Raw genomic sequence first — 23,669 nt, 5'->3', positions numbered from 1 at the left:
ACGTGAACCTTTCACGGCCATTGTTTTAAATGGCTGCGCATGGTCGGTCCTTCTTTTTTCTATGTCCAAACAGGCGCACATAAAATGACGTCAGAACCGTCATAGGTCTCGTGCTTGTGCTCGTACACGTGCGCACGCTCGTGCTAGTACATGTGCAAACGGGCTTTACAAAGGCCCCCTCTCCTAAACGGGCCGTGGCCGGCAAGCGTACCGCGCCTAGGCGTTGCACTCACACTAGTCAAACGAACTAGACTTTAGCAGTGAAATGTGCTTGGGCACGGTACAGATGGACAATGTGAGTGCGCCCTAATTAATAAGAAGCGCATAATGTTTATTGGTGTCATAATGATATACATATCTATCTACCTATCTATCTATCTATACATATATATGGAGAGAGAGAGAGAGACATACATAGAGCTTCCTCTGTACAAAGTTGACTCATGTAGCTTTAACTCGCTCTTCCTTACTTTGTTCCTGTCTTGTTTCCTCCAGCACCGTGCCAAAGGGTCAGAGGACCCCTATAAAGAGATTGATGGCATCGCCACAACACGCTACAGTGTGGGAGGACTCAGCCCATACTCCCACTACGACTTTAGGGTGGCAGCCGTTAACACTATTGGCCAGGGCCCCTCCAGTGAGGTGGTGGAGGCTCGCACAGCCGAGCAGGCCCCCTCCTCGCCTCCTCGACAGGTATAAAAAACAAATTGATTGTAAGGCTTTGCTGTTTCTTTTAGAATAGCTTCACCTCAAGCTTGGTTATTATGCAGTACAGCATGATTAGCTGCCTATTATTCTGACGGACATAACACTGACAAAGAACTGAAATCAGCCCCAACTGTGCGCACTTTTAAATACAGGTTTCCTGTGCTTATAGCTGAGCTCTTTTTAACAACTTTAAACAATATCTATTTTCTTTTCTTTTCTTTTTTTTGTGCTCCTGCTTTTAACTTTGTTTTTTTATTTTTGTTTTTATGTAAAGCACATTGAGTTGCCTTGGTATGAAATGTGCTATATAAATTAAGATGCCTTTCCTTGCTTTGCCTTGCCTAGTGTGTTGCATAAATCTTGTTTTCAGTGGGTAATTTACAAACACTTCTTCGTCTTAAATTGCCTATAGCTCTTAAACAAACCCAACTTTCTTCAGCAAAACTCCAGCTCCAGGGAAATCACAGTACATTCTCATTGAGTTAATACTTTTAGTTGGTTAAATAAAGGATAAATATTCTATACCAGCGCAGCATTGCTGAAGTTCTTCCTGTTTGAAATGCAGGTTAGAGGTCGTATGCTGAGCACCACAACAGCAATTATCCATTGGGATGAACCAGAGGAACCTAACGGACAGGTGGTGGGTTACAGAGTATACTACACCTCGGACAACACGCTGCCAGTCAACCAGGTGCGTAAATGTTAATTAATAACTTGCCTTGTCTGCATGTGTCTAATTCATAAGTGTGCTACCTGTGTGTCTACTTGCATTTCTGTATTGTGTTGTGCGTTCTGCAGTGGGAGAAGCAGATGGTGCGCAGCGCGAGCTTCATCACCATCCAGGGTTTGACTCCTAACAAGACTTATTACATCAGAGTGCTGGCCTTCACCTCTGTAGGAGATGGACCCCTGTCTCAGGACCTACAGATTATAGCCAAGACTGGAGGTAAAAGACGGGAAGCAAAAGAGGGATGTCAGGCTTTGTTTGTATTATGTATTGTATAATGCTGTGCTAAGAATATATACACTCAAGATCTCAACTTGATTTTACTAATCCTGTTTTCCTCAATGCTGCAGTTCCATCCCAACCTTCAGAATTTAAAGGGGAGGCAAAATCTGAGACCAGTATCCTGTTGTCCTGGGTGGCCCCACCCCAGGGGGGCCCAGACAACCAGATCACAGGATATGAATTGGTCTATCGACGAGCTGATGATACAGAGGAGGTAAGATAAGACGGATAGGTAGCTGAGAGGACTGAATTAATAAATTAATTCACAGACGTTTGGAGGGATGATTAAAGATTAAAGAACGGATGTACAAATAGATGGGTGGGAAAAAAGAAGATCAATTGCTCTTGATGTTAAAAGTTAGCTTCATAAAGGATGCTCTTCTCGAACATCTTGTGGAAATAATTAATGCAGCCTTTTTCTCTCACAACCTGATGTATTCCACTTTCCCGCCGTCTCCTTGTCTTTAGAAGAAAGTGAGCTTTGAGCCCTCCGCCTCCTATCTGTTGAAGAACCTGAAGCCTTTCTCCACCTACACCTTTCAGTTGGCTGCCAGGAGCAAGCATGGAATCGGGGCGTATACCAACGAAGTGTCCATCGACACACCACAAACGCGTAGGTCCAACCACAAGTACTGCTGAGTGTGTGCGTGCGTGAGAGAGAGAGAGAGGTTTCAATTTTGACGATGCAAAAATGACAACTGATATAAAATATGAACCACAATACATGAAATTCCAGATCTGATCATCATACATTTGTATGCTACAAAGAGTATTTCATTAATCATTTGGCAGTTAGGTTTTTGCATTGTCACAAAGTGGCCTTCATGAATCCAGACATTAACTGACCTCAGATTTGATATTTCAACAAATATTTAATGAAATAAATAATTCTCAAAACCTAATCCCCTATATGGTATTTCAGCAAATATAGTACTGGACATAAAGGCTGCATTATACAATATCTAATTACGATTATTTTTTACTGATACTGTAAATGTGATATGATTCACGATATAGGAGAACATGATCATTTTTGCAGCATTATTCTCATTTTCACTGAACAATATACTGTATTAAAATGATCATGGTGTGCTTTTTGTGAGTGTCTGTTCCAAACCAAAATATTTTTAATAATTTAGAATTAGTATTTTAAGACATATTTTGTCTTTAACAAATATTGCTTCCCCCTGCAATTTGGATATTACACGCATCTGTAATGCAATTTTGATAATTTCAATTAATTGTGCAGCCCTACCAGACATTTTATTGATGATAGCAAAATAACAGTAAAATATCACAACTTAATTTGTTGGCTACCAATCTGAGGTCTGTAAGAGAATCATTAAAACCAAGGTAAGAAGCCAGGGAGCTAGATAGAGAGCTCCATCATGGATCACAGAGGCTTGGGTAGGCTGTAAGGACAAGTAAGTTATGGGCAGGTATGTTTGTGTGTTAAAGCTCTAGTCAGTGTTTTTGTGTTGCATCTCTTTTAAATCATTCACCCTTTTTCATTATTCAAACATTTCTACCAAACAGAAGTTGACACCCATCGTTCAGTATCTTTGTTCAGCCATCTTGCTTTCTAGTTACAGGGTCATTTTTTCGTAAGGGCTTTTCTTTTTCTCCAATGTTTTGTTTTCATTTTATGTTTCTTTGTCTTTTGTTCTTTGTCTCTCGTCTGCTCAATTTCATCCCCATTCCTTCACGGCAAACCTCACTTCCTCACTTCTCCACCCACCTATAACAACTTGCACACACAACCAAATAACATTTACCCAAACAACCCCCGACTGTGCTTCCTCAAAACTGGCCAATCAGTTCCTTCAGCACCTCCCCAGGACATCACATGCACCAGTCCCAGTTCCACCAGCATCCTGGTAAGTTGGGCTCCACCTCCTCCGGAGTTTCAGAACGGCATCATTACAGGATACTCCATCCAGTACTCCACTACAGAGGGCAACAAAATATCTAAAAGAATTGATGGAATTCTACCGGAAAGTTCCCCGTATCTCCTGGAAAACCTAGAGAAATGGACTGAGTATGGGATAACGGTACAGGCGCAGACGGAAGCTGGGGATGGACCAGAGAGTTTACAGCTGCTTATCCGCACCGAGGAAGATGGTATGTTCCCAATCAAACCCCCCTGCCTGTCTTAGGATGGTCCGCCCCACTAACAATGGCTACCTCACTAACATAGCACTAATGAGCTCAAAGCAATCAATACTAACAGCAAGTTTCTTTCACTGGCCAGTAAAGGCATTTTGTCTATCCTTGGGCTGCAATCTAAACATCAGACCCTCCAATTCTGAAAAACCTCTCCTTTATTTCTGCATAACCGCCAGAAACCTCCAACATCGGGAAATCTCCTCCTGCTATTCCCTCACCACTGCTTTCTCTTGTCAACAGCAACCCCTTTTTTCTCCAGCATTTTTTATCCTCTTTTTTAACCAGCATCTTTTTTCCACACTTTTTCCCTCTTTTAAACAATCCCCTATTTTTTGGAAAAGGGGGTGGTTGGTATTTTCCTACTATATTCTCCGCTAACAATACCAAAACAACCCCTTTGGCTGTAGCTGTACCTTGGCCTTTCCACACCTTGACTTTTCTCATGGCCCTTCCAACTCCTCTCCAAATATTTAATATCTTTAATCAATGTATTTTACTGTGTCATTTGTAACAATTTCAGCAATATTTTTGATATCCATGCTTAATATCTCATTCTCCCAATGTTTCCATTTTGGAGAAGTTTTTTTTTTCTTTCAATATATATATATATATATATATATATATATATATATGATTTTCTTTTTGGGAGAAGTGTAGTTCTTGGCAGCTCGAGAGGTTTTCTTGATATTTTCGCTTTGACTGCCTGCCACTGTTTATCTGCCATTGGCAACAAATCCTTTTATATCTGCCATTCTTATCTTTCTCTACATTTGCTTCTTATCCTCCACTGCTTTTTTCCTCCATGTTTTTCCTCAAGCACTCTCATTTTTTACTATTTTGACTTTTTCCCAGACATCAGAGCAGTTATAGACTTTTTGGAGGGTTGCATTTTTACATTTTTTCAGCTTTTGGGTATTTTTTAATTTTTTTTATCTGCCCCTAAAACAAGTCTTTTTTTGATTAGAAAAACTGAAGGCCTTAACTTAAGAGGTTTGAGTGTCCATCACCTGTGAGCCTTGACGTCTATCCCAAAATGCATTTTTAGTTCCAAGCGGTCCTCCGAGAGGGGTGGAGGCAGAGACTGTGAACGCCTCGGCCATTAGGGTGAAATGGCGAGCGCCGGCGCCTGAACGGCAGCACGGTCAAGTCCGAGGCTACCAAGTCCACTATGTGAGGATGAACTACGGCGAACCTCAGGGTCAGCCCCTCATCAAGGACATCCTCATAGACGACTCTCAGGTAACTCTAACATACTGTCACCTCATGATCAAGTGAACTCTTTTAGGAACTGTTATGAATGAATTCCTACTAAAAGTCATATTTTATATGAGCTCCATTTCAGTAATAATAACATAACTACTTATTGTAAATTATCATATCAAGTTTCACTAAAGCTATGAAGATATGACAATCTCCCTTAAAAGATATATTTTAAAGATGGGGGAGCCAGCATGTCACCATCTAGGTATAACTGTCAATACGATAAATATTTTTGCCCCATTTGTTTTTCTTATTCCTAATCTTTTGCAATTTGACAATTGAGAAGAAATCTTCCTTTTTGATTGATTGTTTAACAAACATTTTGCTGATAATGATAAAGATGAGAAGATCAATACCACTCTCATATCTGCCCGTTAAATATAAAGCTTCAACATTGACAGCTCACTAATTAACTTCTTGTTTGTTTGATCAAGAGTTTTTGGTCTTTTTGCTTCATATTTAATGCACAAGCATGAGAGCGGTGTCTATCTCTTCACCTTACTCTTGGCAAGAAATCAAATAATTGTATTTCAGGCTTCTCTCTTCATTTTCAGCATTATTGGATTTCTGTCCAGTATAAATGATGAACCTAAATCTATTTATCACTACAATTTACTGCTGATTATTTCAAATGAATACTTTTTAAAAAAAAAAGATGGGGCGATCGATGTGAATGTGAAGTCTTTTAGATCATATCCCAAATATTAACAAGGTTTTTGTCTCATTTTTTCCTCTATACTGTTCTGTCTTTCAGTGGGGATATGAAGACTCGGCTGAATATGTGAGTAAACCGATCTTTAAGCCTATTATTTAATAGTGATAATAAAGAGAGATGGAGTGAGGATGAGTCATATTTATGAGACCATAGCTTCAAAATCTCCTATGACTGGAGTGAGGGCTCAAAACAGAGCAGCTAGTCCCTTTTTCATTTCTGCAGTGTGTGTTCCCCATGATTTTTAATAAAGGACCCTGGAAAAACACATAGATAACTGATGATGTGAGTGATCTGTGGGTGTTGCCAAAACACAATGATTATTATGTTTTCCGCGGGCAAAAATGGCCTGAAATTAAGAAAATATTGTGTTAACTGTAGATGCCGACAATTCTCAATTAGTTTTGAGTGTCTGTGTTTTGTGTTGCTAGTGAACAGCATTTTGAGCTCTTTCGGAATCATTTAATGTAGTTCTTTTAATGATCACAAACCATATTCACTCTACATTTCCCAGTTAGCAGCAGCTAGGTCACCAGTGAAAGAAGGAAAACATCAAAATGTTTTTTCCCGGCCTCACAAAAGTCTTGTTGGTGTAGAAAAGAACTGAATAACTGTCAGTACAGGTACACTGTCAGACAAAAAGCACAGAATTGTACCTTTTTGACCGACTTTGACCATTTTGACCCAAACTTTTTTCATTCAATAGAAGCCCTACTCATTGTCCTGAAGGCACATAGATATAGTTTTCCCTTTGAAGCTGACGATGCTTTTTGTTGGTCTACAGGAGGTGGTTCTTGGAGGACTGAAGGCAGACACTTCCTACTCTGTATCAGTTGGGGCTTACACTGCCAAGGGCGATGGCGCTCGCAGCAAACCTGTTGCTGTCTGTAGCGCCCTGCCATGTAAGTGTGTCTCCACAGATTCTTATGCAAAACATATAGAGATACATAAAGATACAGAAGCACACAGGCACATTTAATGATCTCTGATACTAAAGCATCAATAATTATTATTAGAGGGCATTAAACCGTTCAATTGGTTTATGTTTCACTCTGTCACACCTTGATATGCCAGAAAGAGCCCAGCCATTTGGTTCCATATTAATCATATTTTGCAGTTTTGCTCGAGGTTATGAATAATGTGCTTTGCAATTATCCTCTAATTATCTTTTCATCATTCTTTCCTTCCTGCTTTCTTTCTCTCCTTTCTAGTGCCTGAGAAGCCCAAACTAATTGTGAGTGCCACTGACTCAAGCACTGCTCTGCTTCAGTGGTATCCACCTCCCAACCCACCCACACAGCTCCTGGGGTACCGCCTCACCTTCGGCCGCATCGATGTCCTTCCCTTTACGGTGGTGGAATTCCCCGCCAAGGAGAACCGCTACACCGCCCAGGACATTCACAAGGGAGCTAACTATGTGTTTAGACTCTCTTCCCGTAACAAAATGGGCTATGGAGAGGAGGCTGTAAAGGAGGTGACGACTCCAGAAGATGCCCCAAGTGGATACCCAGAAAATATCATCTCAGACGAGGCTTCGGCAACCTCCCTCAGGCTGGCGTGGAAATCAGTCCCGCTAATTGAGCAAAATGGGAAAATTACGAAGTACTCAGTTCTATACAAGGATATAAACAGTCGAGGGAACGCCTCAGAAGTCGTGGTGCCCACTCCAGGATTGAGTGTCTTGTTGGAGGGTCTCAGTGCCGATACTGTGTATGATGTCAGGTTGTGTGCATTCACAGCTGTCGGCCCCGGGCCGTTCAGCCCCAGTGTCCAGTTTAGAACACAGCGGCTAGACCAAGGTAGGATTCACTTTCTAAAAACCCATCTTCATTACTCAGGATGCAACACACACTTCCTAACAGCTCATTTGTGCATACATTGTGCACACCAAGTCCCACTTGCACACACTCAGACATCTGGTGACAACATCCTAAGTGTCCTTTTTCGTTGTCTTGTCACTGTAGTCTTAGGCCCAACAGCCTTTTCCCAAAGCAAGGTAAGAGTCTTGGGCGAGTTTCCCTGACCAGTCACACTCACCGTGTGTTGATCAGAGCAGATAGCTAGTTTGAGACTGGTACTAGAGAATGATACACAGGTAAGGGCATTCTTTTTGCAGTAGTGAGATTAAATGAGACTGGAAATATTCATGTTTATTTGTTTTATTTTTTTTGTATATTAGTTTTTGCCACCAACTTCAGGGTGAAGGCTGCCATGAAGAACTCTGTTCTGCTGTCCTGGGAGATCCGAGACAAGAACCCTGCCCAGCCGTTTACCGTAAGTAAATTTTTTATCATATTTAAATGTAGTTAGGCCAGATCAAATATGGTTTGGAAACAAAATAAAGACAGGGTACAAATAAGGGATGGAGAGAAAAGAGGGAAGGGGAGAATAAAATTGCACAATCACTGTAAAAGAAATCAGCATAATCTTATATATAATTAAGTATGTTTTGTTGCCTATTTCTCTCTGTGTTAGGTTGCTGTTAATGAAACTCAATGCTTTGTGTTTGATTTCAGTGATTTATTAAATCTTGAAGGCACATTATACCCCTTGAACTGCTGGATGGCTTTTAAAAATCGATAGATTTAGTTTATTAGTTTATCAGAAAACAGGCAAAAAACATGGAGAATTAAAATATAATAGAATATATCAATAAAACAGCTTTAATATTATGCATCTATGTAATAAACCTGATCATTTCTGTGGGGGTAAATACGTAAATGCATTGGACACTATTTGTGAAGTTGTCATATGCACTGCATTGTGTATTTTACCCTATGTTAATGTAATTGGACTATGACCCATCCCATGCCCAGATCCTGTATGGGAAGGGTCAGTCTGTGGAAGTGGATGGGAAGCAGACTCAGAAGCTGATCACTGGCTTGGAGCCAGACACCCAGTACTCCTTCCTGCTGACCAATCGGGCTAATAGTGCCGGGGGTCTGCAGCACCGCGTCACTGCCACCACCGCCCCAGACATCCTAAAAACCAAACCCACAGTGGTGGGAAAGACCAACGCAGACGGCATGGTGACTGTGCAGCTACCGACTGTGCAGACCACAGCCAAAGTCAGGTAGTGATGACAGATGAAAGTTGTTGTAATGACTAGATGTGAGTAGTTTTAATAGAAACCAGTGAAGAATATACTCCTACTTTACTTCTTCCTCCTGCTGCTGCTTATTTTTATTTATTGGTCTATCAAGAGGGATTTCTCTGAGTTGGCAGCAAAGCAAGTCTGAGAACTCCCACAACAGGCCGAAGGAAAGCACAAAGCTGATAATCTTGTTTCCTTTTTATCAAGAACGAATATAGATGAAAAGGAAACATGTTATAAAATACACTGTAAGCATTTTTTTTAAATGAGATTCTATTTGGGAGATTTCGACGTTGATCAGCTTCTCCCTTCTAAATGCAAAATTGACAGATTGAAGCACACATCATTTTATCTTGCTCGCTGTCTCAGCATTAAAGCTTGAACAAATTAATTTTCTCACATTTGATAAAAAATAATCTTTTTCAATTGACATAGTTCTGTACATGTACAAGTGCAAGCATGGAGCACTGAAGTGACTCATCTTTTGAGGACACATGATGATGATTCTGGTGTCCGTGCCCTCAACGCTGGGCGGGTCCTTGTGGTCTGACTGCTTCTGAAAAATTCTCCTACTTCAGTGGTATTAATGGTTTTTTTCCTCACACGTGGCTTCAGACGTGGCCCTCTTTTCCAAAAACTACTAGATTGTTCAGATGGAGTGCTGTGTCACAGCTACTGCTACTGCTGCAATATAATGATACAATACTCAATAGTTCTTTAAAGCAGAACACTTAAGATATCGTTTCATTTTTAAGGAAATATCCTCATTCACTTTCCTGCTGGCAATTTTAAGGTAGGGTAAGGTAAGGTAAATATGACGATAAGATAAACTTTTATTGATCCCCAGTGGGGAAATTTGTCTATTCCTGCAGCAAAATAGTACAGATAAATAGAGAAGTAAAATAAATACTTAATAAAAAAGGTTTGTAAAAATAAAATATGATAAAAAAAAAAAAGTTTTAAAACTGGTTACAGAATAAAACAGTACACAGTGGTGTTCAGGACACTACCACAAACAGCTGCGTGTGAAGTGAACTACACTAACTAAACAAAAGGCATATTATGTGTTAATCAGTGAGCAGACTTTTTTTTTTTTACCTTCCATCAGAGCCAGACTAGCTGTCTCCCCCTTTGCAGTCGTTAAGCTAAGGTAAGCTAACTGGGTGCTGGCTGTAGCTTCATATCTACAGACATGAGAATGGTATCTATCTTCTCATCTCGTCTCAGAGAAGAAGGAAATTATTCTAATTTATAAAATCTTGAACTATTCCTTTAAATTTTATAGCTCTCTCTGGGACTGAAATGTATACATTTTGAAATGCTCAGTTTAAAGTGTGTTACTTAAGCCTGAAACCAGTGCATGTTGTGTTTCAGGGGTTACTATGTGGTGGTGGTGCCACTAAAGAAACAGAGAGGCGGGAAATTCCTGAATCCCTGGGAGGAGCCCGACCAGATGAACCTGGATGAGGTGAGAGCAAGCGGCAACCTCAGGGTTTGAAAAGTAAAGCTAATGCAGAAGTGCATCCTTTCTAATGTCAAGCAGAGGGGAAATTCCCTTGGTTGCAAAAAGAAGCTTGTTTAAATATCTATAAGAAAATGACTCTACTTCTTACTAGATTTATTACCTCAGTAAACAATTTGCTAATGAGTTTATAGTCTTGATCGCTAGTTTCAAGTCTTCTTCACTACAGAATGCTGTTCATTTTGTAAATTATGGTCCCATTTAAAATAAAATAGACGATAAAGCAGGGTACGCTTATCGGTGTCATCAGGTTTGTCCATCAGATCGACCACTCGTTCCTTCTCAGCTCCACTCCGTCATCCAAATACTAACTTCAAAAAACCAAGATGGCCACAGCAAAATACAATCTCTAGGCTTCAACTTCTATCCAGGCTTGAACTATTACACTCAGGTGGCAGGTTTTGCTACCCAGCCCTCTCCAAAAGTAGGACAAGTCATTAATTCCACGATCCATCAGTTTTTAAACCAACATCCATACAGAAGGTTTAAATTCCCCTGCTCAGTGGATCTGTCCAGGGAACATAATACTGTCTTACAGAGCGTCTCATTTATTCTGATAGCATGTGCAATGCTGGCACTTTGCGATCTGTAGCCAGGGTATTGTATGTTGATGTTATGCCGGTCCAATGTTTAATGTCCTTATATGAACTTGTATTTTGTGGGTAATTTGAAATTTGGATCTTGTCAGTGGTATTGTCATTAAAGGTCATGTGTCTCACTCACTGAACATTTTTTACCCAAGGGGACAAAAAAATATCTTTCTACTGTATCTATCTTTCTGTCTGTCTGTCTGTCTTCTTTCCGTCTATCTATCCATTTATCTATTTGTCTATCTATCTATCTATTTATCTAAATGGTAGTCCACAAACCATGGGTGATGTCACAGTGGCTATGTCCAGCACATTTACATAGTCTATGTGTGAGACATGTAGGAGACATTAGGTTATATTACTAAATAGCTAAATAATGGCCATAATTCAAAGCTTTTTATATAACTGGTGATTGTGATTTTGAAGTTATTTTACATAAGTACCTTTGTTTGTTGCATATTGTTGGGACAGTCGTTTGGACTGGCTATTACCATTAATCATTGCGTATTTTAACTCTTATAAAACAATATTTGTATTTTCAGAGTGCCTGATGTGGAAACGTTAATTGTTTATGTGTACTTCTGTTAGCAAACTAGCTTGCCCTTAAATCACCCCTTTTGAACTGAATTGAGTTTTCAAGTCACATAAACAATACATAGTGCTCAGTCTACTGACCGGGTTTTTTTTCATCCCTGTTGTATCAGATTATCTGTTTCTTATTATGCAAAGCTAGACAACCTGGCCATCTATTGTCTGTTCAATCCAAACAATACTTTCACATAACATTTCCCATCTAATTCCACTTCCTGCCTTTTTCTAAAGACTTCATCGCCTCATTACACTGTTCTGAAAGCACTTTCATGTGTGTGAGCTGAGTTTCAATAGAGTTTTTATGGTGCCCGCTGTCTCAATGGATAAATGCAGTAGCAATTCAGTTGACGATGAAGACATTTGCGCTTAGCGGATAATGCTCTATACAGCCCATTGTTCCTCCACTGATGAGGGTTTTTGTGTGAGATAAAATTACCAAAACTCTCCATCTTTTCCAAGGCTTTTTTGTTGTCGTTATAAAAACGTATTAGGAAAATAATATTACAATTGTAGAAAGATGACCACAATGCGTTTAGTGTATCTGGTAACTTAGTTGTTGCCTTTCATGTTGCACTTTGTTTGAACTTGTCGTATATTAGATTCAAATTCTGACCAAGTGTCATGTTATTCCCAGATGTTCTATCATTTTTCATATTTCTGTCAAAATCGTTCCTCCCTCTGTTTCAATTATCTTCCTCCCTCTACTCTGTTTATCCCTGTCTTCCCTGTTAGCTTCTGAAAGAAATCAACAGGACGAGTGTCAGTCGTGCCCTCCGTGTCCGCAGACTGGCCGGCCAATCAGATCCCAGGGCCTATGTCACTGCTCACTTTAAGACCTTACCCCTAGAGTTCACGCTAGGGGATGGGCGAAACTACGGTGACTTCCGCAACCGTGCACTGCAGAACGGGCAGGAATATGTTTTCTTTGTGCTTGCGCTGCTAGACCTCTCTGAGAACGTGAGTAAAAACGTGAACACACCCACACAGTTCAAACATCTCAATGCAGTTTTGTCTAAAACGCACAAAACCATGTCTTCCTCCAGACTATGTATGCCACTAGCCCGTATTCTGATCCTGTGACCTCATCGGATGTGGATCCTCAGCCAATCGTTGACGAGGAAGAGGGTCTGTTGTGGGTGGTGGGGCCTGTGCTGGCTGTCATCTTCATTGTCTGCATCGTCATTGCCATTCTCCTCTTCAAGAGGTAAGGACTGCTGGATGGAGTCAGAAAGACGAAAAAAAAGATCTAATAAGGTACTGGCAATGGTGAGAGAAAGAGCAAGAAATTAAAAAAGAGAAAGTGCTTTTGTGAATACAAGAAAAAGAGTAAGAAAGGCAACTTGTGTCTTCACAGAGGGGCAACAGATACTCAACAGGGATTTACCTATTTACATATTGACTTATATGTGACTTTGTTTGTTTGTTGTTAACCCTGTGCATGCTGCATTATTAATACCTTGTATATTGTGTATTGTCTCTAAATTATGCTAATGCAGATTGTGAGCTACTTCTATCTTGATCGATCTTTTTTTTCAACTCAAAATGTATTTTGGGCAGTAAAGTGTATGTATTCCATGCTTATTGTTTTATATAGTCCTTGCCTGTAGTAAGGCTGATCTATCTCAAGCAGCAGCTCTTAAATCGCCTTTGCCGAAGCAAGGTCATAAACAATACATAACGAAAGTTATCTCTTAGACAGGTACGCCCAATGTATAATCCCTTCCTTTAGTTATCTTGACTCTTACTTTGAGCCAGGGCCTTTCAAAGTCTGACATTGTGGGCTCTCAATCAGACTAAATTGAGCCAACTGCCAGTTATGTTTCCCATAATTCTCTGGGATATGTAGACAGGAGGTATAATATTTCCATACTTGAACCCCTTATTTGTTGTTTTTTGCCTATATTTCTTTACATTTTACAAATTGGCACCATTTAAAGTATGCCAATTTAGCTATTCACAGTTCCTGTTTGCAACATACTCATGGATGTACAGACAACTATCACTGGATTACATTGATACTGAAGAAGACTCCCAGTCAGGTTGTGGAGTTGTAAGGGCTGTCTTATTTCTATGATTTCTACGCTTATTTATGGATTAATTTGTGATGGAATCTGAGTAAATGACATTATAAGATAAGTGGAAGTCACACCGAATCTAACAATATGTGTATTATGTCTGTTTGATCAGATCTGAAATTGCGTTAATCTGGGGCTAAGTATTTGAAAAAAGTACCTTGGCTCTCATCTCATGCAGTATCTTTTCCTCTGCTCCCGTGGCCCCCTTTCAACTCTCTCACACACCCCACAGTTGGAAATGCTCTACTTTAGGGGGTTAATAGTCTGGCCCTTGACCTCAAACTAAATGCAAAATCTCAGAACTTAGCGAACTAAGAGAACTAAGAGACTGAACGAAGCCCAGCTGGTTCATTATGTGTTTGCATTATCTATGCAACATATAGAGCTAACATTAAGGTATATATCTATATTTAGATAGTCTGTGCTGCTACAGGTGGCAGATTGAACTCAGTTTAGCTCACAAAGTTCTCATAGAAATGTTACGTCATGTGTTCTTAAAGTCTATAGAGAGCATACTGTGGTTAGCTAACATAACAGCTAGTGGAAGATAACATTTTCGCTCATTAGCATTATTCATAAAAATCATCTGTTTGTTAATGCACATGAATAATTGCTGTGACTGATGTGGCGTTGCAAAACGATTAACCTTGATGGTAATAAAGTTTATACATCCTGGAGTGTAAACAGCCCAAGACTCACTTGTGGCTGAGTTGCACTGAGAAACATTTTTCCAGTATGGCATTGTATAGTAGATATCACAGTAACAGGGTGTACTGGGAGATCATGTGTACACAGTATTATGAGAAATCCAACAAAGAGATTTTGTCATTTATCTGACTGTCATTCGCTGTTAATCTCTGTGTCTAAGAGGTGCTTTTAAATGTATCTAACTTTTTAATAAGAAATGGATTAGTTTTAATGTGGGGTGTAGCACATTGAGTTTCACATTACTTTAGTCCCTGATGTTGATCAGACACTAATGTTATTAATCCTTGTCTGCCCTTTTATCTGCTCTCGTCCCTGTTCGGATCCAGCAAACCTGACAGGTAAACAAACAATACCTATTACCATTTCTTCTGCCCTACAGGGGTATTTTCCTTGAAAAGCCTTGGCAAAGAATGCTTTAGATAATAGATCCCAGTGGAGTCAGGGTTACCTTGATTTTTCTGTGATGATTCTATATTAACCTACAGTGCACTGGATAAAGATATGAGGCATAAAAGCAAATTAGGCAACGATGACAACTACCCTGCATACGGTTTTTCATGTTGATCAGTTTGACAAAAAGATAGTTTATAAACAAAGAAAATGTGAAAATAGATACAACTCCTGGGAGTCTCTGTGAAAAAAAATCAGATAATGAACCAGCCATTAACATATAACCCCCACCCCCACCCCCCCTGAAATTGAGGTTATGTGTAAGATTAGAAATTCTACATTTTCCCAGATGTAGCTTGTTTTTCATGCAGTAGAAGGTTTCAATGAATCAGGTCGAGGTGCATGTAAACGCTGTGTGTTGATCTGTAATTCCAGGAAAAGGGCAGAGGCTGAAGGCAGGAAGGGCAGTTTCCCCTGCAGCAAAGCCATGTCGTCCCACCATCCTACTGATCCTGTGGAGCTACGCAGAATCAACTTCCAGACTCCAGGTAAAGTATATACACATACAGGCACAATTACAGTTTGTTTTTTGATGTGTGATTCTTGAAATTGTAGTTGTATTTATAAGATTAACCGTGGTGTTGTTTCCCTTTTCAGCCTACCGTGTATCAGTGTACCGCGGTTATCGCCGTTTGTCAAGTTAGTTGGTCTTAGTCTGCCATAGATCTTCTCTTCTTTCTGCTCTCATTGTTTTCCCCTCTTAACTCATTAAATTTCTCTCTTTCTCTCTCTCTTTCTTTCTTTCTTTTTTTCTTTATTACAGAAGCCGAGAACAGCAATGCTCGTAATATTATTTTTTAATGCCATTATCTCGAGATAATTAACTCATTAACACAAGAAAACAAAAGATAATTTCCTCTCATAACTTATAATCTTCTTCAAATGGCCCAGATTGAGCTGAAGGTGATGGACTTGGTGAAGTTAGTAGAAAGGGTACATGTGTGAGTACATGGAAATAAGATTCATTATAACCACAAGAAGTATTAAACATGTTACCTGTGTCCCTTAGAAATTGCAAAAGAAAATGCCACTAAACTGTGAGTTTCTTTATTCTTAATGAATTAATAATTCCTGAAAATGACTGATACATTTAGTAAAGAGGACACAGACAAAATCAAGAATTTTTGATTGACATCGATACACTCGGAGGCTAGTCCAATCAGGGCCTTAAAAGTGATCATTAAATTCTTAAAATCAATTCTAAAACTCACAGGTAGCCAGTGTACGGAGGCTAAAATTGGGGTTATATGTACTCTGTCAGTGTGTCAGTATATGTGGTGCACTACAGTTGTAGTGTCGGCTGATTTTAATCATGGCATGGCATCTGATCTCTGACAAACATTATAAGTAATAAGAGGAAACAATCTTTTGAACTGCTACTGCATTTTGATTATTAACTTGTTACAAGACAGCGGCATTAAAAAAAGATTTGCAAGCACAGCCATTCTTGTCTTTTATACTTTCTTTCTGACTTTTTTTCTGTCTTTCCCATTTCCATGCTAACTAACCTTCCATCCCATATAGGATGAAGCTGCTTGAATTGACAACATTTCATCAAAATGCCTCTGGAATACTGGAAAACGTGTTTTTTTTTCATGCTAAATTTTTAACCGCCTGTGTCATAGTCTTTTTTTGTCTTCACCAGCAGTGTGCATATACTCTGAGGACATGTTATTGTGCCTCAGTAACTTTCAGAACACGCACATTGTTCTTTCTGTCTGCCTGGAGAGAAAATGGTCACTTAACAAAAAAAAAAAAACACCTCCATTTGCTTCCTCCGCTGACTGTGGATAGACCACTAAACAACGCCACCTCTGAGAAATCTCACTCTTAACATTTTCCTCCAAAGAACTTTGTTGGTACATGTATCCAAATGGCCTCTTTTTCTATTTCTGTGCACGGCAGGCATGGCAAGTCACCCGCCTGTCCCCATCTCTGAGCTGGCAGATCACACTGAGCGCCTCAAGGCAAACGACAATCTCAAGTTCTCTCAAGAGTACGAGGTAGGAATGCTGATTATCTGTCCCTGAAAATGAAATGAAAAAAAGTGGGGAATTCATCTGGTTTTGATGCAGTCATGCACATATTACTTGTCATGTTTTTTAAGCTCGGTTGCAATTTCAATGGCGAGTTCTGTAGATTGAGCCTCATGTAGTTTGCGTTTTGATTCGTCTTCATAGAATGATATGAGATAAAGCACTTTTTCTTCTCTCCTTTGTCTTGTCGTTATCTATACAAATATAAGAGTGAAATTGAAATTGCAAGCTCAAAGAGAGTTTGCTTACAGCCAGATGTTTATCAAGCCCCTTTTTCCACGCTCTGTCGGAGAAAGAGGAGCGACAGAGATAGAAATAAAGAGTCATCATCAAAGAGCAGACTCACCAAGAGATACAGGAAGCAAGTGTTCTTTTCAAAAAACGCCACTTGATTAATTTCCTTGAACTTGCAGCCCTGTTAATTTGGAACGAAAACGACATGTACTCAGAGATAACAATGTCCCTGAACTTTGTGTGCTCAACTGTGGCACCAAATAACAAAAAAAACGCATCAGAAGAAGTATTTCCCAACACACTGGCTGCAAATTGTGTTAGCTTTACAATGAGCTCCACAGAGAGCTATTAAAATATTTTCCAAGCAAAAAAAAAAATCTGTTTAGTCCAACGGCCTCTGGGTGAAGAAGCAGACATAAGGCTCTAATTGGCCACCACAAGAGAGAGATAAATTGTGTGTGACAGAGATACGTATATAGAGGAAGACAAGGACACATTATGCAAAGAGTAGAAAAACAGAGCGAGGATGTTTTGGGGAGAAAAGCGTCGAGAGAGTTGATAAAGGAGGGTGGAAGAGACAGTGAGGGAGAAGCTGTATGTAATTGTGGTGTGAGTTGGAACCACTCTGTTGAGCCCCACATTCTCTCTGCATGACTGTGTGCTTTGTTCGGTACTGAAGCCTTAACGAGGGAACGAGAGAGATGGATGGAGGAAGGATTGAGGGAAAGAGAGAGAGGCCAGAGATGATTGCGGCGTAATAATCAGACACACATGATGTCGGGCAGCGAGCAGAAAGCAGTCTCAAACACACACATACATGCATGCAGGCACTCAACCAGTACCACTCCTGTCCATTTTTCCCCCAACCAAACCATAATTATGTGTCGTAAAATATTCACAATTGCTAAATTGCTCTGGCTCTCTCCTCTTCGTCCTTCTCCATTGACAGCCCCATAATGACCTCATGTCTGCCTCTCCCAGCTAACAGCAATGGTAACACTGTAATTACCCTCCAGGAACTTAATGTGTTGGTCTAACACAACCATCCTTTCTCTCCCAGAGAAATTTATTGTGCTTTTATCATCTTTCTCTGGTAGCTAGTTTTTTTTTTGTATTTTGTTTTAAAGTGGAAAGTCCCTACAGTACATCACTGTTTCTTGAAAGGGGATATCATATTTGTCTACATTCCTGTCCAAGTTTGATAATACCTTGTTAATTTTCAATTTGTGCTTGGTTTCTAATGGTGTGGTTATGCTGCAGCAAGACCGAACAATGTTTGTCATATCATATTCATTAAATTGTCCAGCTCTGGCTTTTCTAGACGCCATTTTCTGTATTTTGAGGCAGATTTTTTTAAATAACAACATCCTTGCCAACACTCAGTTTTAAGAGGTAATGCTTTTAGCTTAGGCATTGTATTATAAGATAATTATAACAGGAGTTTAAAAATGGTACTATCTGTTATTTTCTGATGATGATGTTCGCTCTTGTTCTTTGACCTTGTCTTTTGCGTCCTGCAGTCCATCGATCCCGGTCAGCAGTTCACATGGGAAAACTCAAACTTGGAGGTCAACAAACCAAAAAACCGCTATGCTAACGTCATTGCCTATGATCACTCCAGGGTCATACTCTCCAGCATTGAGGGTAAGTCAGACTGCCTGTGTTTGTGTGTGTGTGTGTGTGTGTGTGTGTGTGTGTGTGTGTGTGTGTGTGTATGTGTGTGTGTGTGTGTGTGTGTGTGTGTGTGTGTGTGTGTGTGTGTGTGTGTGTGTGTGTGTGTGTGTGTGTGTGTGTGTGTGTGTGTGTGTGTGTGTGTGTGTGTGTGTGTGTGTGTGTGTGTGTGCGCCCGTGCATGTGTGTGTGGATTGTCTCCGTGCTCTTGTATTTATATCTTTATGAGGACTCATGTGAGAGTGAAAACGAACACTTTTAGGAAGTGACACCATTCTGGTCACATTTTCAGGCTGGTTTGGTTTCAGGGTTATGGTTAGGCTAAGGGTTCAGATTGGGCATGTAGTTGATGATTAAAGAAATATTTCACTCTCAAAATAATGATTTGTATTTGTATTATTCACCCTGTGTTATGTTGAATTCTTGAATTGCTTTTCTTGCATGAGCTTTTGAAGTCCAAAAACTGAGAAAAATCTTTATTCCGTGGAGGCATGCAAGAAAAACACATTTTCTTCAAGAATTCAAGGTAACACAGGGTGAGTAATTGACATTCAAATTATAATTCTGAGGGTGAAGTATTTCTGTAAGGTAGGAGTAGAGGCTACAGGAGTGCACTATGTCAATAAGAGTCATCACAAGTATAGAATTACATGTGTGTTTGAGTGTATCTGTATTAATTTGTGTGTGAGAGAGCTGGAAGGGGTATTAATAGTCCAAAGATGCACTTCATTGTCAATTCTCATACAACACACACAAAGGGCTTTATCTGCATTAAGCCAGCATCATATAATTGATATGGTCTCTCACTTGACCACGTTTAATGTTTATCTAGCTAAATGAGGTAAATTTATTTATTAATAACTTAATTTACTAATATATGTTCATGGTGTGCATATTTTACTGGATAGGGTCTTTTTAAAACGGTAAAATAAAAGGAAAGAAATAGTTTCAGTTCTGTTCTTAGTGTGCGTTTTGAAGCGCACTCACCCACCTCAGCTGGGAAAGACCTAAGGCAGAGAAACTGGCAGCTCCAGTGTGGAGAGAGGGAGGCAATGGGAGGCCAAGCCCAAACAGATGAGCCTTATCTGGGCAGAGCATGTGTGAGCAGTCCTTCCACCCCCGCCTGTCCTGGAGCAGTAGTTGTCTCTCTCTTTCTTTCAGCTTAGAAAACACATATACTCTTGAGCATGTCCACACACACAAGAGAAAACACACACACACACACAGAAACACATTTAAAACACATGCCCAGAATGTGCACAAGCAGAGATATGCACTTTTGCTCCCAGTTTTCTCCACCCATGCTGCATGAACACACACTCTCTGCCAAGCCAGTGTTGCCACCAAGTGACTGGAAGTGTGTGTGTGTGTGTGTGTGTGTGTGTGTGTGTGTGTGTGTGTGTGTGTGTGTGTGTGTGTGTGTGTGTGTGTGTGTGTGTGTGTGTGTGTGTGTGTGTGTGTGTGTGTGTGTGTGTGTGTTTTATCTGCACTGTGCTTCTGCTGTAGTCCCTTGCAATAAAGTCATAGCACATCAAAGCGTTCAGCCAAGCTGTCTTATAAAGAGTGAGGTTGATAAACATATGTTAGAAGCTCTTCTTACCGTCTGTCCCCATCCCATTTAAAATAAATTGTGTAAACACGTTGTACTCCTCTGTCATTTAAATCTGCGTGTGTGTGTGTGTGTGTGTGTGTGTGTGTGTGTGTGTGTGTGTGTGTGTGTGTGTGTGTGTGTGTGTGTGTGTGTGTGTGTGCGTGTGCGTGTGCGTGTGCGTGTGTGTGCATGTTTGTGTGTGTGTGGATGCTTGGGGTTTTACGACTCTATGGGACAGAGTCATGCTGCGAGGAGAGGATTCTACTGTTTTCTCATTGACTTCTATCCTTCTCAAACCTAAACTGCTATCAGACAACTCAAAAGAAGTTTTGTGTCCCACTTTGGCAGAATCGGGTCACGGTTGAATGCACGCGTACATGTCCGCGTGTACGTCTGTGTGTGTGTGTACTTTGGTGTTTTAGTGTATGTCTGCATGTTTGAGCTGTGACTCAGTGATTTTTGGGATTATGGTATTAGGCCCCAGATGAGCAGGACTGATCCTAAATCAAACACACACAGATGGTCTCTCACATCACACACACACACACACACACATGCACACACAAAATCCCTTCCAGGACAAGCAGTGTCAGCTGAGTCTTACACAGAGACGGCCTTACAGTCATATTGCCATTCAAAGCGACACATCCCGAGTATACTCAGATTAGGCCCATGATCGTCTTAGCATGTATTATAAAACAAGACGGCTGAACAATCCAACACCAAAGGATGCTTGGCCCTGTGAAAACATTAATCTCCCTGCCATGACCTCAGATGATCCGTACCTTTTATTACTGGGATATAAACCTGATTTCATAGCAGTAGACTTTGACTAATCCATATAGATAATTTCACTTTGAATCAGAATAAGAATCGGGTTCATCTGCAAAGAAAATTACACAGACAGATAGGTCTACTGTTTCCATGTGATCACTGCAGAAACATTCAACCCTGATGCTTTTCATCAAACATACTATGGCTGGGCCACATGAGAATGTATATTGTATATATTTTTCTATATCGTTTCCATCACAATGTTGAAAAACCAGCAGTCAAACACAGTTACATTAATATTTACCTCATTTGAACAACTCTAGGCTTTAACGTAAAATAACCTCTTCCTAGACAAATAACCAAGTCCAGTTGCTTTTGACTGAAATTACTTTGGGGATAAGGATGGCCTGGACAAATGAGAACATTAACAGGCTTTAACGTAAAAAAGGGTTTAACAAGTTTGTTTTTTCATGCAAGCTATTTAATTATTGAATTACCAGAAAGCAAGCTATATTGGGATCTTCGTTGAGATTTGAAATTACCTATATTTCAGCCATATAGCCCAGCCTAAAAATATATGATGCAGTGGAGAGACATGAAGACATATAGCAACATCCGGGGCATCCATTCCACACACCTGTTTATCTTCTCCCACCTCGACCCATCACAATCCATTCCCCTCCTCATTTTGCACATAACTCTTTCCATTATTTTTCCACCATCCTCTGTAACTTTCACTTTATCCTCATTATATAGGTGTCCCGGGCAGTGATTACATCAACGCTAACTATATTGATGGCTACCGCCGCCAGAATGCCTATATCGCCACTCAGGGATCCCTCCCTGAGACTTTTGGGGAATTCTGGAGGATGGTTTGGGAGCAGCACACGGCTAACATTATCATGATGACCAAACTGGAAGAGAAGTCACGGGTAAGAAAAAGGGAAATGGAATAACACAATGGGACCATGGAGTATTGGACAACCAGGAAAGAGTAGCACAGTGCTAAGCTAATGCTGATGCACGAGGGAAAGAGGAGGAGGGAATGAAATAGAACCAGGTAGAAGAGGATGGCGTAGGATATGATAGGTCATTCTGGGAAAGGGTCAGTTATTATGGTGTTATTCATGATGCAATATGAAGTATTATTTCTTTGCAAAAAGAGATAAGACAGAAGATGGTAGGCTAGTGTAGTAGTGGGGAGTGTATACAAAGGTAGATTTGTATAGGGATCTGTAGGATGGGATAAATAATGGTATTGGATTGGAATTGTAGGATATAATGCCATTAAGTACATGGAGTAGGGTAGGGTCAATTAATGTATAAAAAAAAAAAGTTGTGTATGCAGGATAAACAATTTTCTCAGGTCAAACCTGTACTACATATGACTGAATGCCATGGGCATATATTGTAGTACATAAGTGTATCACTTCATAAGTAATAGTTAAAGTAAGTGGAATATGTCCATTTTTGTCGTACCAAGTTAAGTTGTAGCACAATAAATGCCAAAACCGTAGTAATACAAACACAACTACAAACTTTATATCCTGACTGATGACAGGTACGTATTTTATGTAGCAAGTGTGCCAAACCTTTATTTCCTTTGCATGTGCAAGTGTACAAGTGCAAGTTACTTAAGTCGACTAAACTCTCTACATGTAGTGCATTATTTATTTGCCTTACCTGCAGCATTCTGCTTCTCAGATGATTGAGGAAATGTCAGAAGAACAGCAGTGATATGTAGTGTAAAGCCTAGTTCCCACTGTCAGCACAGATAAAGGGTGAAGTAGGTAAAGTGTAGAGTTGCACTGGATTTGGTAGGTTTGGACTGGATTGACTATAATGCAGGAACCTAAGAGAAGAGTATGAAAAAGAAGATGTGGGTATAAAAGAGTAGGGTAGAAGGTGGAAAAGGGATGCCAGGGTGAGCGTGATTACAAAGAATAAAGGTGGGTAGAACACATATTTTTATGAAGGTTCAGTTACAGCAAAGGGAGAGGAATTAAGTACAGTTACGTTAGAGATGAATAAGGCTAGAGTAAGGTTTGATATGGTTGGTTTGACAGTAGTAAGCAGGTATGAGGGGTAAGGATAGGGCAGGACGTTCATTTTTTAGAATGCGATGGACAGAGGAGTCCAGAAGGTCTCAGCAGCACAGGACAGATAGGGAAAGGACATAAGAACCAGGGCATGTCATGTAGTACAAAAGAGTTTGGTGGCATGTAGTTGATTAGAATAGAATACAGTAGAATATAATAGAGAAGAATGGTGAGCAAGACCTAAGGGAATTGCAAGAACAACTAAATAGGGGGTAGGTAATGAATTAGAAAATAATTTAGCTTCAAGGCATTTTGCTGTTGTTAACAGAATATGCGCTTGAGTAAAAATTCAATGTAATGAGAATGTCATGTTCGAATAAAATGAACAAGAATGGCTTGAGGTATGAATCATGATGAAGTGCTAACCAATTATGTCCAG

General features: G+C 40.0%; 1 protein-coding gene across 1 annotated transcript in view; it reads left to right on the top strand.

The window, feature by feature from the left end:
• The window catches only part of ptprdb (protein tyrosine phosphatase receptor type Db), a 106,712-nt gene that overhangs the window by 63,288 nt on the left and 19,755 nt on the right, over positions 1-23,669 (top strand). The window contains exons 9-29 of the mRNA XM_083935284.1: positions 496-693; positions 1,274-1,399; positions 1,507-1,654; positions 1,786-1,931; positions 2,186-2,330; positions 3,536-3,838; positions 4,929-5,122; positions 5,898-5,924; positions 6,640-6,757; positions 7,067-7,654; positions 8,035-8,129; positions 8,672-8,928; positions 10,324-10,417; positions 12,385-12,609; positions 12,696-12,856; positions 14,762-14,773; positions 15,261-15,373; positions 15,483-15,524; positions 16,791-16,888; positions 18,676-18,799; positions 21,948-22,123. Of these exons, the coding sequence (XP_083791410.1) occupies positions 496-693; positions 1,274-1,399; positions 1,507-1,654; positions 1,786-1,931; positions 2,186-2,330; positions 3,536-3,838; positions 4,929-5,122; positions 5,898-5,924; positions 6,640-6,757; positions 7,067-7,654; positions 8,035-8,129; positions 8,672-8,928; positions 10,324-10,417; positions 12,385-12,609; positions 12,696-12,856; positions 14,762-14,773; positions 15,261-15,373; positions 15,483-15,524; positions 16,791-16,888; positions 18,676-18,799; positions 21,948-22,123 (3,390 nt within the window). The remainder of the gene's footprint in view (positions 1-495; positions 694-1,273; positions 1,400-1,506; positions 1,655-1,785; positions 1,932-2,185; positions 2,331-3,535; positions 3,839-4,928; positions 5,123-5,897; positions 5,925-6,639; positions 6,758-7,066; positions 7,655-8,034; positions 8,130-8,671; positions 8,929-10,323; positions 10,418-12,384; positions 12,610-12,695; positions 12,857-14,761; positions 14,774-15,260; positions 15,374-15,482; positions 15,525-16,790; positions 16,889-18,675; positions 18,800-21,947; positions 22,124-23,669) is intronic.

The sequence above is a fragment of the Echiichthys vipera genome (assembly GCF_963691815.1).
Source record: "Echiichthys vipera genome assembly, chromosome: 2".
Classification (NCBI taxonomy): Eukaryota; Metazoa; Chordata; class Actinopteri; order Perciformes; family Trachinidae; genus Echiichthys; species Echiichthys vipera.
This window is presented reverse-complemented; position numbering and strand designations above follow the sequence as displayed.